The sequence below is a fragment of the Aulonocara sp. 'chitande type north' Nkhata Bay genome, linkage group LG17 (genome assembly GCF_057382095.1).
Source record: "Aulonocara sp. 'chitande type north' Nkhata Bay isolate Kocher_YH1m ecotype deep benthic linkage group LG17, A_spYH_male_GT1.1, whole genome shotgun sequence".
Classification (NCBI taxonomy): domain Eukaryota; kingdom Metazoa; phylum Chordata; class Actinopteri; order Cichliformes; family Cichlidae; genus Aulonocara; species Aulonocara sp. 'chitande type north' Nkhata Bay.
In genome coordinates, this window is record NC_141360.1 from 30,073,892 (window position 1) to 30,090,221 (window position 16,330).

At 39.7% G+C, this 16,330-nt stretch overlaps 1 protein-coding gene across 1 annotated transcript in view; it reads left to right on the plus strand.

Moving 5' to 3' along the window:
* Positions 1–16,330, plus strand: part of LOC147310333 (protein O-mannosyl-transferase TMTC2-like) — a 69,489-nt gene that overhangs the window by 37,527 nt on the left and 15,632 nt on the right. Inside the window, exons 3-7 of the mRNA XM_086268060.1 lie at positions 8,864–9,698; positions 10,660–10,774; positions 11,477–11,562; positions 13,240–13,424; positions 13,668–13,746. Of these exons, the coding sequence (XP_086124186.1) occupies positions 8,864–9,698; positions 10,660–10,774; positions 11,477–11,562; positions 13,240–13,424; positions 13,668–13,746 (1,300 nt within the window). The remainder of the gene's footprint in view (positions 1–8,863; positions 9,699–10,659; positions 10,775–11,476; positions 11,563–13,239; positions 13,425–13,667; positions 13,747–16,330) is intronic.

The window sequence follows — 16,330 nt, forward strand, 5'->3', positions numbered from 1 at the left end:
CATAAAGCTGCACTTTCTTTTTGCCTTATAGTCTGATTTGTCATAACTTCTCCGTTTTGTGGTAAGCTTTTCTTTGGCTGTCACTTCTTCACCCTGACCTGTCTTATTTGGCTCAGCAGAACTAAAATATATATCTGTCTGTGAAGGTTCTCAGTCATCCAGGTCATCGTAGTCAAATATATATCCTGCTGCTTTTACACACGCATTCACATAAGCTCAGCGATTCTCTGCGCGATCAACCTCTCATATGTTTAAGCTGCGGGAGATTTCACTTGTCATGTTTGCATAGTAAGCTAACGATTAATAAGACGATGTCAGAGGAATTGGTGCACAAATTATCATCACTCACAGATCAGTGCTGTCGCTCTCTATACACAGTTCGCGCGATTGCAAAGTGAAAGCAAAAAAACAAGCGCAAATTCAAACGCGATTTCAATATGTCACATATTGACAGTGGCTCACCGATGCCAATGACATAATTACCCAGCTACATTTCCGAAAGAATGCAAAAGCATTGACATATATTTTTCCTTCCTACAATAGCTCGACGGGCAGGGCAGAGATAGATTTTGGTACCCCGACTGAAAAAATCGCTATCCCCGGGACGTTGCGAGCCCTGTATCTGATTGAGGAATCACTCATCTTTGGAAAAGAGAGTTTATTACAGAGAAATGTCTCTTTCCAAAATAAAAGCTATACTATACACTTCTTCTGGGCTATATTCTCAGCAGCATATTAAACAGCTGTCTAAATGACTCGGCTAAAGTTAGTAGCATGCTTGCTTGTTTTTTTTCTGCTTCCACTTGTCTTTGCACTAGGATGATGTCAGCGTAAATGTGCAGTCATATTCGTTGTGTTCCCACTAGTGGTTTCAGGTTAATCTCGTTGAAATGACCTTAACGCCACAACACGGCAAATCTCCGTTAACGAGCTACCGCCGATCGCCCCGTGCATGGGGCTAGACGGCTAACACGTTAACGAGCTAACTGCGCTAACACACTAGTTCCCACCCATGTAATTGAGCATTGCATGGCACATCCAACATACTGTTTTACTTTAGTCCATGACTCGCTTACCTTCAGGGTCATACGTCACATGAAAACCAAAATAATTCCAAACGCCAGATCTGAATGAGGGTGGGGGAGGTCCATGTTGTAAGGAGAGCTTAACTTCTGTCTCGCTAGCTTGCCCTGCGCTCTTCCTTCTGACGATGCTGTCTGTGTTGAGCGCTCAGTGAATCTGCGTTCGACTACTCCGCCTAGGCTGCACTGTCGACCCTAGGCGGAGTAGTCGAACGCAGATTCACTGAGCGCTCAACACAGACAGCATCGTCAGAAGGAAAGTTGATAAAATAAATTACAAATTTTGTATTGTTCGATACATATGCGTACTGAACCGAAAGCACTGTATCGAACGGTTCAATATCGATACGAATATCGTTGCACCCCTAATATATATATTATATATATATATATATATATACCTTTGAGTCTAAATACATAACTTAGAAGTATTGTAGAACTGTTATTTGCAGCTGGTGCATGGTGTTTTGGCTAATCTGTACAAGATTATACGCAACCCATGTAACTAACAACAAGAGCCGGGAGGCGTCTTCCCAAGCACAGCTATCTGTTTCATAGCAACAGCATGGAAGGCCTGGGGTTTCAAGCATTTACTTGCATGAAAAACACGAATATCAGTGACTGTACCTTTCAGATAAAGTATTGCATGAAAATCTTTAAATCCAAGGTATGAAATTAAAAGTAGTTCCTTCAAGAAAAATAGATTAGATGTTAGGAATTTATTTACTTTAATCCTCCATACTTGACACGTTGAACTTGCACGTGCAACATCAACGTCCACATCTGCAGTGTAATCAAAGATGACGGCAAATGTTTTAGTGGAGGTAGATGGACAATGGGAGGGATTTGATGGCAGGCTTACAAAGTCGAAGTTGAATTGGTGTGGACTTCTCCTCCTCATTTGTCTCAATGAATGCCCCAGACACACAGATTAAGGTTAGTTTAACCAGCTGACGGCTTGATGAATGTTGTGCCAATTATCCTGTAGCAGAAGCATTCGGCTATGAAATGATGGCCCCTGTTGCAAGATCTGCTGCATGCTCTCTATTTAGCTTGCATTCCTGTGGATGCTGGCAAGGCAAGCTTATTTTTATATACTTAGCCCCCGAATCTTGCTTACTTTGTAAAGTGGTCCAACTAAAAAACACCCAAACATTAATTTTAAGAAACATGTGGTGAAGCTAAAGGTTAAACAAATGTTTTGCTCAGTGGGGAAAATCAGACATAGGGCAAATAACATGCTTGGACCGCTTTTTAAATTTTGTTTATAGGTAAGAAAATGAATGCATCAAGCTCTTGTGACTCTTCTTATGTCATAGGTATATTGAATGAATATCCAGTGTAGTGTCTTATTGCAGTTCTCCCATAAATTTTAATTAAAAAAGGGTATTGCCTTAAAGAGATGCATTTTCTTTTTTCATAACAAAAATATGAAAGCGACAGTATTTTCTAATTTCTAGGGGTTTTGCCATCCATCTGATCTGACATCTGAAAATGAGGGGCACAACACCATTTCAGTATCTGCTGGGTTCTCTTTTATGTACCTTTAACTAGCTAACGGCTACTGCTAGTTGTTAAATATTGCTACTACAGTGGACAAAATGTTCTTCTGGACATTTTCTCAGTGACTAAACAGCTTCAGGAGTAGAGCCAATACCTATTTGCATGTTTCATGAAAAAATCAAGTCCGATGGATTTGCTTTTTTTTGTTAGCTTAATGCAGATGCATATTTACTGTATGTGGCTAAGTGTAAATGAAAGACTGCATCTGGCTTTCATTCAGATAAAAGCTTGAGTAATTAGAGGCTTACATCATTTTCACGGGGGCAATTAAATCTGATCGTCTTCGCATAAGCATATCTTTCAAGAGGCTCATTATAATTTTCATATTTGGAACGTGCATTTTAGCTCCTTATACACAGCTCCAATAATAATCAGCTTTAATGATTAAAGTCTAAATCAGATACATGACAGCTCTTCAGCAGCATCACCCAGCCCTGACTTTTACTGTCTCTTTCTGATACTGATGACCTGACATTACACACCCAGGAAGCTCTTTAAAAGTCAGCCCAACATGGACAGCGCCTCTTCTTTGATCAGCTATTGTTCTGGACGGCGTGCAAAGCTTCACCCTGTGACCTATCTCATTACAGGTCTCTGTGCCAGCAGCAGCAAAGCTTTCATGAGGAGAACATTGAGATAATTGGGTCACTCTATCAAAGTCAGCCGTTCTCAGTGCCAGCCACGCTGCCGTCTGATGACTTGGATGAGCTGCGCCAAGTCAGCACAATACAGAATACGTTGGAGTGCTGGAAAAAGCACCGAATACGTGCCTCATTGTACCTTTCATCACAGTGTACTATGTCACTGTTAATGCCTCAAATAAGACAGGCTGCTGGATGTTTGTTATAAAAATGCAGGGCGTCCAACACTTTGTAGGCCTTTCCATGCACATGTCATTGAGAACGAATCACCCCAAAGGCACAACTTCAACTCAAGGTTTCTAATCACAAAGGATAAGAATATAAGATTTTGATTAAAAAAATGCTCTGCATGAGCTGCCCACCACGTTCCAAAGCATTATGAGGAGTTTGTTTGTTTAAATGGGACATGCCTTAAACAAGAAAAGTCAGGAAGATTGTTTCCCTGCTGTCTTACGTCAGTCCAAGGCGGCTTTAAACAGCACAAATATGAAGTCAACTGTAGGGTGCCTTGTCTTGAAACATGTTTTAAACACTCTGCACGCTACAGTGTCAACAGGCACACCACACACTTCTGGGATTTATAAAAGCAGAGTTAATAATGAGTGGCAGTTTAAGGATGAAGGCTTAGGAGCTATGTTTTATGTGCAGAAAGAGGCCGATGGAGAGAATATTAAGTCAAGGGAGAACGTGGATAATAAAGCAAAAGAGAACAAAAAGTATTTGAGCGAAAGCTTCAGAAATTGATGCTGAATTTCCAAATGAGGATCCAAAGTGGAGGAGATATGTGGGAGAGTATTAGGTTCGGATGTTTGACACGAGCGTGATGCTACATTTGACAGCTGGCTGGGGATTATGCCAGCCATTCTCCGTGGATACACGCAGATCTTGTTAAAGCTAGTAAGAGTAAGAACCAGTTCCCAGGAATTTCACTCCGACTGATAACGGTAAAATTTTAAAATCACAAAGCCCCTTCAAAACTTTAAAAACAGACCAGTGGTAAGTCCGGGATCCGTTGAGTCTTGCATCCACAGATAACAATGAAAAGCAGCGATATAGATGACTTGCAATGCAGTCTTATTTCAAGACAAAAGAACTTGTGGTTTAAAAAAACTAAATCTTTACACTTAGCCTGGACATTCAGGATTATGAATTTGAAGGCAAATTCTCAGTATGCTCACATCAATCACTCTGCTGCTACGTTTCGATTCCCTGCTTCGTAAGGATCCCTGTGCATTACTCATAATCCAGTGGACTACTTTCTGTGTTTACTTTCAAATGCATCAAGAGTACCTGTATTGCCTTAAACAATGCTGACACTCTTTCAAGAAAGCAGTTTAAAGGCCAAGATAATACACAGGGTGACCATTTACTACCATCTGTCTCTGATGCTGTGTGATGCAGAATGACCCTGTTTACTGTAAACAGTATACCGGCCATGCATACTGGCCACTGCTGTATTTGAGTGTCCAGTGTGTAAATTTGTCTGCTATGCTGTACTTTACACAACAGAGAGGTAAAAGTAGCTTAAATGCAATGCAGGCTCACAATCCCACAATTCGGTTTTAGAGTATATAATAATGTAGAGATTAGCTTCCTGGTTTAATCCAAAATATTTTGCAAGGCTTAACATCAGATGAGAGAATGCGGTTTAAGCTGTGGTTTCCGTGTCTGTGGATGCCTGGAAGCCTAAACTCAAAATGTACTACACAATAGGCACATAAGCACACGTTCCACGTATGTGAACTGGAAAGCAAGATGACAACCTCTTGACAGTGCGCCCGCTTAAAAAGAGTAGAAACGAGGGAGTGGAAAACTAACAATGAAATGCAGTCGGAACACAAAACAAGCATTCAATTTACTCGTACTTCAGTGCAGTTGATGTTGACAGTGCATGGCACTGCAAGTGGAAAACGCCTTTTGTGTGGGCCACAGAATTCTGTGAAATAACCACACCGATGAAGCAAGTAATAGTTTGTGTCACGTGTCTGAAAAGGTGCTATACCTTAGCTTTTCATGCCTGGAGCACCTTGCCCATAGTTAAAAAGCACCTTGGGAATGGTAACAAAATTGGATAAATGTCAAATATCAAAGATGCCCTGACACATGCTCCTATGACCTCAAAATAGCAATTTACTCTATAATATTTGGATGAGTTCTTTGCTAAGTGGACAAGATAAAAAGACTTTTATAGCAGTTAGAAGTTGGATCTGTTAAAGGACTGATTGTTTTGTGTGAAGAGGGTAAAGTTGGGTTAGTGGAGATCTGTTTTCAGCTACCACATAATATTCTGCTGAGGTTAAACTGACTTTCCTGATGCAGAAAACAGTTTCCTCTAAAATGCACTAACGAAAGGTGGTGTTAAGAGTTATTTGCTCTCTGAATTTGTGAAGGCGCAGTGGTGCATCACTGGAAAGTAGAACTAGCAGTGCACCCCACCGTTCTGCAGTTTGAGATGTGTGTTTGTGTGTGTCTGTGTGTGCAGCTGATTGCGAAATCAATTAAGGAACAGTTTAGAAATAGACAAGCCATCGAGTAGCAGAATGAAACTCATTCAGCTATACCACAAATGACTCTCTTACAGGAATTGGCTAATCTTCCAATACTGAGCAGAAGTAGGTTCCTCTGTCAGTTGCCTTTCTTTACATTCAGTGTGGTCTCATCCATCAATAAGCACATCCCACCTTTTCTTGTGTAAAAGGCACTCTATTTTATCCTTTGCGCACCACCTTTTGGCATCTGAATCAATATCCAATTTTTCCCCGCTCATTTGCCCCCTGCCTCTCAGAATGCTCTAAATGCTGAAGTCCTTAAACTGGTCCTTTTTCATCCTACAGTTGACAACTGATCTAGTGTAACTAGGCTTCTTGCCTCATCTAACTTCTCCAAAGAGACCATGCTTTTCCTTTTCAGATCTGGAGAAATCAACAGTTTAAGTGGAGCCAGCAGGTCAGGGTAGATGCTAAGCCTCTTATTCTAATCCTAGCATGGGCGTGTTATGGATAACATGAGCACGCGTGAGCTTACTCGAGCATGCTCATTTCATCAGAGTTCATTAATGACACGACTGATTTGCTCTTTGTGCGTTGTGAAGCTGTAAGAAATGGCAATTCATATTGCATAGATTATACAGCGGAGTATAAATGATTACTATAGTGAATAAACTTACTTGGAGATAAAAGCCAAAGCTGTGCTATCCTTTTCAACAATATGAGTTGTATGAGCTCTTGTAGTAATTTTCAGATCTATTAAAGCTTTACGGATGATAATATACTAGACCAAAAGTATGTGTGCTCCTCCTGTCCTGGGCATTGATAGTACACATTATAAAAACTGTGAGCATGCACTTGTATACACACAGAGAGCTCAATTCCCTCAGGATACTGTAGGTTCAAATAAAGTTCATATTACAGCAGTGCTTGGATAATAAATGGCCCCAGAAAATAGGAAGTTAGCAGCATCTCTGTGATCATCACTCATAGTGTTATGCCATGTTCATCACACAGTAATATAACTAACAAACACTTTTTAGTTGGTGTGGCGCCACACTGTCTGTGTCAGTAAGTCTTTGACTATATGACTTTGAAGAGTAATCGGTGTATAAGAAATGAAGTCAGATTTGCTTAATCTTGTCAAAAACATACCACTAAATCAGATTTGAGCAGTAATTGATTTCAGAACGCATCATGTCAAATTGTGGTATTGAGGAAGTCTGGCGTCACATCTGACAGATAGAAAACCAAATTAAAATTGTCTCAAAAGCATCACTGGTCTTACAGCTCCCTCAGATTTCACCTAACAAATGTAATTTAACCAATCTGTGACCAAATGTTAACCAATCAAGGAGCTCATAGACTGTAAATTATAGATGGACATTGCCTCTGTAACGTCAGCCATTTGTGTATACTGCATGCTGAAGCCTCATTGTTGGCATTGGAAGTTGGTTTGCATTGGAAGGATACAGATAACTGCTAAGCAGCTCTAAGAGACTAAGAAAAATACTAGAATATGAATCATTAAAACAAGGGCTCAAACTTCTTAAATGGGCTGTACCTCAAACAGGAAATATTATTTGATTATTTGATTAACTCCATTAAAACTGCTCCGAAAGGCACTGACTATCAGAGATTCAGCTGAGTGACCTGAATGGGTGAGGTGAGGCTTAGCAGAAAGATTTTGAGTTGAATTTTGAGATAAATTATAATATTAATTTTAATGTAGAATTTCAACTTGCCTACAAATGTTTAAAAGGTTTCTTTTTATTTATTTATTTATTTATTTCAATATATTTTTTTCCTATTAGAAGGAGCGAGCTTCCATAGAGACCAAAGCTGCAGTTAAAGTGGATTAACTCCCATTTGGAGCCTCAAGCGGCTATAAGAACTGCAGTTTGGATTGTTTAGTTTATCTTTCTGTGGAATGGGGGGGGGTTGCTGGGTGTGATCTGACAACCTTGTCATGTCTTAAAAACATTACACCAAATTGCAGTGAAAGGATTTTTATTTTATTTAAAAAATCCTCTTTCTACTTCCTTTCAAGCATGTGCTTTATCAATAAGCAACAGAGCTCTGTGCAAAATTAGAAAGGTTACACAAACTCTATTTAGTTCAAATTTTATGGGTTCCTAAACAGTTTGGTCAAAGTTGTTGCGTGACAGAAAAAAAATAATAGTGATTATGTTATAGAAGTAATGCTCTTATGAGATGTAAACGGCATAGATCAGAACAATGAGTCCTAAGCCGATTACCAGTCACACTTTCTGCAACAGGCCGAAAGAGTTGGGAAGAAAACCTCCACTGTTTCAAATTTACTTTGGAGTTGCCTACAATGAGATCAGAACTGAGGGGTGTGTGTGGAATACTAATAAACTGACATTTTTTGAAGTTTGTTGATTTTTTTTCTATTCTTTGATTTTGGACTTTGACATTTTCTCTTGTTATCTTTAATATAACTTTCTGAACATCAAAAATGTATTGGCAAACCAGTTGTGAATTTCAAACAAAAAATATTTCACCACTTTGAGTAAGACACATTCAATCTGAAGCAAATATTTCATCATATAAACAATCCTGTTGCTTCGCACTGAAACTGACACCAACGAGAATGCCCTGCTTTCCAGATCCTAATGTGTCTTTCACCAGTTTGCATAGTGTTGTTTCTGGCTTTTTGTGCATTTTAACTTTAAGAAGTCTGCCAGTGTTGCAGTATAATTGTTCACGAGTGTGGTTTAAACCCCAGGCAAAAACATCCCAGGGACTGCTTTACATACTTTCTTTTTCTCTGTATTGTAGGAATGAAAAGATAATAAATTAAATAATATTTAAGCAAGTGCATATCTATAAATTATAATGAAACGTTATTACTTATTATAACACAGAAAAGGATCTTGTTCATATAGACTAAAAAAACACAAACAGGACTATGTTTTGCTTGAGCGCTGATTTTAAAAGGTCTGATATACGTTTAGCTGTCTAGCAGGAAGTGCATCAGGTGTTCTTGAACACAGACAAAAACCTTTGGCTTTGACCTAAATGTTGATTTAGGTGTTTCCCTTTAACATTTTTTTCCCCTACTTTTCAGAAAAAGAACATCAATGTTTTGCTGAGTCTTGGCATGCTAGCTTCCTGGGGAGCACTCTTGCTGTCAGCTCGCCTCTACTGGATGGGCAATAAACCTCCAAACTTCTCCAATTCCGACAACCCTGCAGCCGACTCGCCTCATTTCCTCACTCGAATGCTAACGTTTCTCCACCTGCCTGCTGCCAACGCCTGGCTCCTCCTCTGCCCTGACAAGCTCAGTTTCGATTGGTCCATGGATGCCGTGCCCTTGGTCAGGTCCTTGGCTGACTGTAGGAACCTTCACACCGTTGCCTTTTATGTTGGAATGAGCATTCTGGTTTTGTTTGGCCTTCGTGGTCCCACCTCCAAAGTCAAGGAGACCAATGGGAAGGCCCATGTCACTAATGGGAAATCCATCACTAATGGTAATGGTTACCACGCTCCTGATGCAAACCATAACACAGAGCATGGCTCTCCAAAAACCGCCCTAAATGGCTCAGCTGGACTGCACCACTGCCCTCCACGGACACCCCTGCCCCCTACAGAAAGCCTAGTACTATTTTCACTGGGCATCCTTTCATTGCCTTTCATCCCAGCCACTAACCTATTCTTTTATGTGGGTTTTGTAATTGCAGAGAGAGTACTATACATTCCCAGTATAGGCTTTTGTCTGCTTGTTGCTGCTTGTGCAAGAGCCTCGTTTGTTAGACTGAGGACTAGAGGCTGCAAGGCTGTGCTGTTGTGTCTCTGTATGGGTCTAGTACTGCTGAATGGACTCAGAACTGTTCAAAGAAACAAAGACTGGAGCAATGAGGAAAACCTCTACAAGTCTGGGATTAATGTGAATCCCGCTAAAGGTAAGAAGGCCACTGGCTATCTTTAGATGTAAGTAGGAATCCTCCTACCTTCAGCCTAAAGCAAGGAGCAAATTTGAATGACTGAATTTTAGAGCTCAATTGATACAGGAATTTTTAGGACTGATAGCGATGTTTTCTTTCCAGCAGGTAGAACGTAAACAGAATCTTCATGTGTACTTATTTATTATTATTAAGATATGCCAGTACAGATATGTCAGCAAAATTGGATAGTAATATCTGCCTGCCGAAAAATCATTCAAGCTCTAGTTAATTTTACAAACTCAAAGCTAGCTTATCAATCTTTTGGCCACAGCAACCGTTACTATAGCTATGAAGCTGTTTTTTTTATTAGGGGAACATTACGCACCCATTCCTGTTATTTTACAGGTAACATTCAAAGATGACGAAGCAGTTTCACAGCATCAATGAATACTGATAGCTACTCAAGATGAAAGTGAACAAAGAACGTAAAAACTCTGTTTGGCAAATGCATTTTTGCCGCTTGGATTTTGTGCTGTGTTAATATTTGTTTCTGTACGTTTTTAGTACATTTGAGACATTTCACTTGTTTTGTTAAAGATGGAAAAAAATGGCATGTACAGCAAATTTTTAAAAACTCAAACAATACCCAGTTCTACTTAATATGCATGTTTTTAACTGGGCTGAGATCTGAAACCCACTGTGGGAACCTGATCTTGAAAGAGGCAAGTAGAAATATGTGCAAGAAAATAACAGAAAACTGCTTAGAGGATTGTTACACACTTGCCTAAGAATACTTAAATAAAAAAAAGAGAGCACTCTAAATAAACAAGTAAGCATGAGAAGTACAATTAATTGTTTTTATCAAGTGATACTAGTTTACTTTGACAAATTAGTGTGAATAACTGCTTTTACATGACCACCAACTGCATCTTTTTTTTTTCTTCTGCTGTATAACTCTTGACTGGCACATTTCCTCTAGCCTGGGGAAATTTGGGGAACGTACTGAAGAACCAGGGCAAGATGGCGGAGGCAGAGAAGGCATACAGAAATGCTCTGCACTACCGAGGGAACATGGCTGACATGCTGTATAACCTGTGAGTGATAAAGATGCCCGTTCCACCTCCTCGTGTTTGCATAGTCTTGACACAAACAAGTTCTGATTCCTACCATCCATCACTTTAGATCACTGTGGAAAAGGAAGAGAAAGGGGAGAGAGGAGAGCGCATATAGACACAGAGTGACTAGCAGGAAAAACTTACAGAGGGCACACAAGAATAGATCTAACACAGGAGAAGAAGCAAATGAAATACAGAGTATGGCTTGATGCAAGAGAGTTGTGTGTCCCTTGTGGCTCTTTGTACCGTCTGCTGCTGATTTGATTAGTCATGGTTTGCAGGGTTTGGGGGAACACAAAGACACTTAGAATCCTGCAACACAAGGTGTCACAGATGCCAAAACCTCATAGCAGACCCGTGTCTGTAACTCTCATGCAGACACTATTTTCCTTCCCACTTCTCCGTTCCCTCTCAAGTTACGGGTGCCAAGAAACTGGCAAAGAAACAAAGAGAGAAGGGAAAACTGAAAGGTGTTTTGCATTCTTTAAAACAGAGGTGCTACCTGAGCTTGATGGATGGTTGGCTATATTGGGATTATATATAAGTATATGGGATACGGGAAGAAAAACCTGCCACTTTCACCACTCATTACTTTGATGAGAGGTTAAAGCTTACTTTGCATGCAGAGTTAAAAGAAACTGTACTGCAGCTTGTCACATCTTTGCGTTTTTCTTGGACCAGGGGTTTGCTTCTGCAGGAGAATGAACGCTTTTCTGAAGCGCTGCGTTATTACAAACTTGCCATTGGGAGTCGGCCTACGCTGGCATGTAAGTAAATCTCGGAGAGTCTCATTTTTGTAAATGATCTATGAGGCGGTCAGCCTGAGGGGAAGAGCTGTCATCAATTAGACTTTGGGGTTAATTACACTTTAATTTTATTGCTGATGTGGTTATTCTTTTTTGCATGGACATGTAAAGGGCCAGTGAAGTAATGCAATTCAGTCCTGCGCTTGAGTGTTCACATTAGATGAGGGTCCAGCTTTTACTCTACCAAGTAGAGTAGCTTTATTGTTAGCTTTATCTCTTTTTTGGCATGTATTTATTTATGTGTCCTACTTTTCTCTGCTCCGACCTCAAGTTCTGCCTCCTTTAGGCTGTATTATCATGTTCTTCTGTGTAGATCGTCAAGTTTTTTTCTTTGTTTAAAGCTTTTTTTATGTTTATTGCTCTTTTATTTACAGTTGATAATTATTTATTTGAACTGTTCTTTTTCCAGGGTGGAATAATTGTACAGCATATATATTTGACCTCAAAAAACAGGAATTTAGGCTGCACAAGTGTGAATTTATTTTGGATTTTCGTTAAGATCAAAACTATACATACATGCTCAAATATATGCGCATTCTCATTTCCATCTTTTAATAAGAGGAGTTAAAGGTTCTACAATGCCTTTTAACGTGACGAGTTAAAGCCATATTAACTTCTTGCTTGTGATCATGATTGACTACAACTTGCTGCTTCTGTTTGCAAACATAAACAAAAGAAGTGGTTTAACAGCGCTCATTGGATTGACCAAAACTCAGAACAATGGGGAAGTCCAAGGAACAGGAGTGAAGCTCTAAGAAGGAATTGGAGATTTACACAATCTGAAAAATGTCTATATTACTATACCACTACTAATTCCAAGATCCCCTGCTTCAAATTCAACACCTTTAAGTTTGGCTGAAGTTTGTAGCTCACATGGACAAGTGAAATGCCTTATGGCAGGGGTTTCAAACTCCAGGCCTCGAGGGCCGGTGTCCTGCAGGTTTTAGATCTGTCCTTGATCCAACACAGCTGATTTAAATGGCTAAATGACCTCCTCAACATGTCTTGAAGTTCTCCAGAGGCATGGTAACAGTAATCATTTGATTCTCTTGACCCAGGGTGATTTTCTAAAACCTGCAGGACACCGGCCCTCGAGGCCTGGAGTTCGACTCCCCTGCCTTTTGGCCACATGAGATACAGATTGACCTATATGTCCACAATGATAACAGAAATGTTTGGGTGAGTAAAGGTGAGGCTTTCAAACTAAGAACACTGTACCAGCTGTTAAGCATGGTGGTGGTAGCATCATGCTCCGGGGCTGTTTACTGCCAGTGGTAATGGGAGTAACAGTACACTGCACAAAGTGGATGGAATAATGAAGAAGGAAGACTACCTCTTCAAATTCACTTAAAATCAACAAATAGATGGTTTAAATGTGGATGGTTTGAACTTGTGGTGATTAGAGAAAATCCAAAATAAATTCAGACTTGTTCACCCAGTTCGTGTTTTTTAAAGTCATTAAAAATGAAAAAGAAACAATTAAAAACAATGATTAAAATCCTAAAATTACCATGACGTTCTGTTCCATGATGAGTGTATGTAAACTTCTGAACACAAATGTATTTATGTCAAAAGACATTTTATATCATTTCACATGCCTTTAATTGAACCTGCTTTTTCTTCACTCTGAACTCACAGCGGCCTACTTGAATATAGGAATAATTTTGATGAACCAGGGCCACCTGGAAGAGGCCAAACGCACCTTCCTTACTTGTGCTGACATTCCCGATGAGAATTTGAAGGATCCTCACGCTCACAAGAACTCCGTCACCAGTTGCCTGTACAACCTGGGAAAACTGCTCCATGAACAGGGCCAGCAGGAGGTCAGTGTGTCCCGTTTGTGGGAAAAGGGCCCAGCGAATATTTGAAGGAGCTGAGAAGTACTTGTTTTGTATCTCAGCTTTCATAACATGAATAAACAGAGAAGGACCAAAATAATTTTTGTAACACTTTCCATTAGGACTTTGTCCGTGCCGCTTGTGATTTAACTACTTAGTTAAAGGCCACAATTATGGTGACGCGAACTGAAAACTGAACTAGCTGAATTAACTATTTTCTTTCTACAGGAGGCCTTGTCTATTTTCAAGGAGGCAGTGCAGAAAATGCCGAGGCAGTTTGCACCACACAGCCTTTTCAACATGATGGGTGAGCGACTAGCTTTTTTTTCACATATAATATCTGTTTTAAACAGTAATAAAAAAAATCTATTTTTAAAAATCACTACAAAGGTGATTCCAGCTTGAAATGTTAATAAGCATCTCGATGAGATAACGCTACCATTTGATCTATAAAATTACACATTCATGAGCTGTGAAGAACACAGTAATCAGAGATGGGACCAAGTCATTGTTTTGCAAGTCTCAAGTAAGTCTCAAGTCTTTATCCTCAAGTCTCAAGTCAAGTCTCAAGTAATGTCAGGCAAGTCAGAGTCGAGTCTCAAGTCACTGGTGTAAAAGTCCGAGTCAAGTCACAAGTCTGAAACTTTGAATTTCAAGTCCTTTCGAGTCTTTAAAAAAAAAACAAAACGAAAAGGCATGTTGCAGTTATGCTAAATGTAAATATTAGACCATGTAATTTTAAAATCTGTGTTTTTCTCAACACATGACAAAATAGTGAACTTAGAAAATATACACAAATTGTGAAATTGCACCTCTTTAAAATGCAGCTCAATTAAACCTAGCTCCAAGAATAATTTTCACCGACAGTTCTGAGATAAGCTGCATGTTATTCTTGGATGCGGTTGTAGGACCGGCTTTAAAATCGCATGACAAAAATATCATACACATTAAAGACAAAAAAACTGCATCACCAACGTAGCCTGGACAACATTTGCTAGTTAGATGAAGTCAGCTATCTCATCTTAGCATATTTATATGCATATTTATAATCATACGGTTGTTGGAGTGAGCGCATACACTCATGAAGTTTAGTAACTTCAGGTCACTGCAACAAGCCCAGGTACAGTTTACCGACGGATGGGTGCAGGACCTTGAAATGCACCGTGTAGAACGAAAGACCATCGTACGTATCATAAGTTTACCAGTCTCACAAATCGTCGTCATAAATACACATTCCTTAACCGTTTATTAATAGGACCTTTGAGCTCAACGGTAATTAATTAGTAGTGGAAATAATTTCTGGTAGCATCACAGAAATGTAGCAGTGACAACAATATTGTATGCTGTAATCGTACTGGGCAATTAGTGATACAAAAAACCTGTTTTATCCTGTGAATAAAAGTATGTTTTTGTCAATGTACCATAATAACAGAAGCGAAACGCAATATTGTGTCAGGACAATTCACTATTTACAATAAATAAAGGAGCATAGCGCGACAATTTCTGTTCAGCGCCAGACTTGCTTGTAACCTATATCACCAATTATGTTATGAAAATGACGCATTAACTACAACAGCAGACTGACCTTCGTGTAAATGCTTGGAGCAGACTAACCTGTGAGCTGGAATGTTCTGGGACGTTATATTTGATCTTTGAATGGCTGCTATCCAGTCCATCCGTCACCTCTTTGTTACTTCGGAAACATGGCTTGAACAATTTCACTTCAACGTCGTAATCCGATAACAACCGATCTCTTTACCCGTCGGCTTCCCGTGGCTGTCATGCGACCGGCTATTGCAGTTAATAATACAACGGCTTCTTGACATTTTTGTGTTTCTTTTTATCGCTGTATAACTGATTTTAATTGAAAGCCTGCGTGCGCTAGTACCGCTTGCCACGAGTTCCCAGAATCCTTTGCGGTTCTACCCGTGAATGACGTCACATTTTCAATCTCTATATAATATGCATGTTAAATTTTATATTTGGGGTAAAATATCAAGTCTTTTCAAGTAAACCGGTTCAAGTCCAATTCAAGTCCCAAGTCATTGGTGTAAAAGTCCAAGTCAAGTCACAAGTCTTAGAACATTTTTTCAAGTCAAGTCTAAAGTCATAAAATTAATGACTCGAGTCTGACTCGAGTCCAAGTCATGTGACTCGAGTCCACACCTCTGACAGTAATAATGTGAGTTAAAGCTGTGCAATCTGACATTATTGTTCCCGTCTCAAGTGTTGGCCTTCTGGCTTGTGAGAGCTTAAAATGTGAGTTAAACAAATTGCCATTTAATCATTGCCGAGGAACCCCACCTGTTGGATTCCACCACTGTAACTCAAAAACGATGTGTGCACACACTTTGTGTCCTCTTGAGGAGAAGTGAAGCTCATCTGTGGAACGAGTCACATCCCCCTCTTTGTTATTGTAACACTAATTACATTATTGTAAACTCATCCCGATGACATAGTTGAGATTGCAGGGAGATGTCTGCATAAATTCCTTTGACAGGCAGGCTGAAGGAAAATAAGATTTGTGTTTAGTCAGGTGGAGAGAGGGATTAAGGAAGAGTGTTTGAATTAGTGTAATGGGAGGGGATACTGAGTATATGTCATCAGCCTATCTTCTTACTCTCGGGACCAAGAGCATGCCCTCACATCCAACAACATCTCTGAGTTTTTATAACCAGCTTTTGTCCTTTCAGAGAAACTTCAGATTTATCTGCATTGTGGTCACTTCAGTCAACATGGGGTTAAGAAGAATTTGAAGTTTCTCAAATGACCTATTACAGCGAGCCATTATAATGAGAACCAGCATTACATCATTATCTGTTTATCTCAGATCCAGACAGCGCAGAGTTAACATCCATGAATAAATTAATCAGTTAGACTTGCAGCATGTT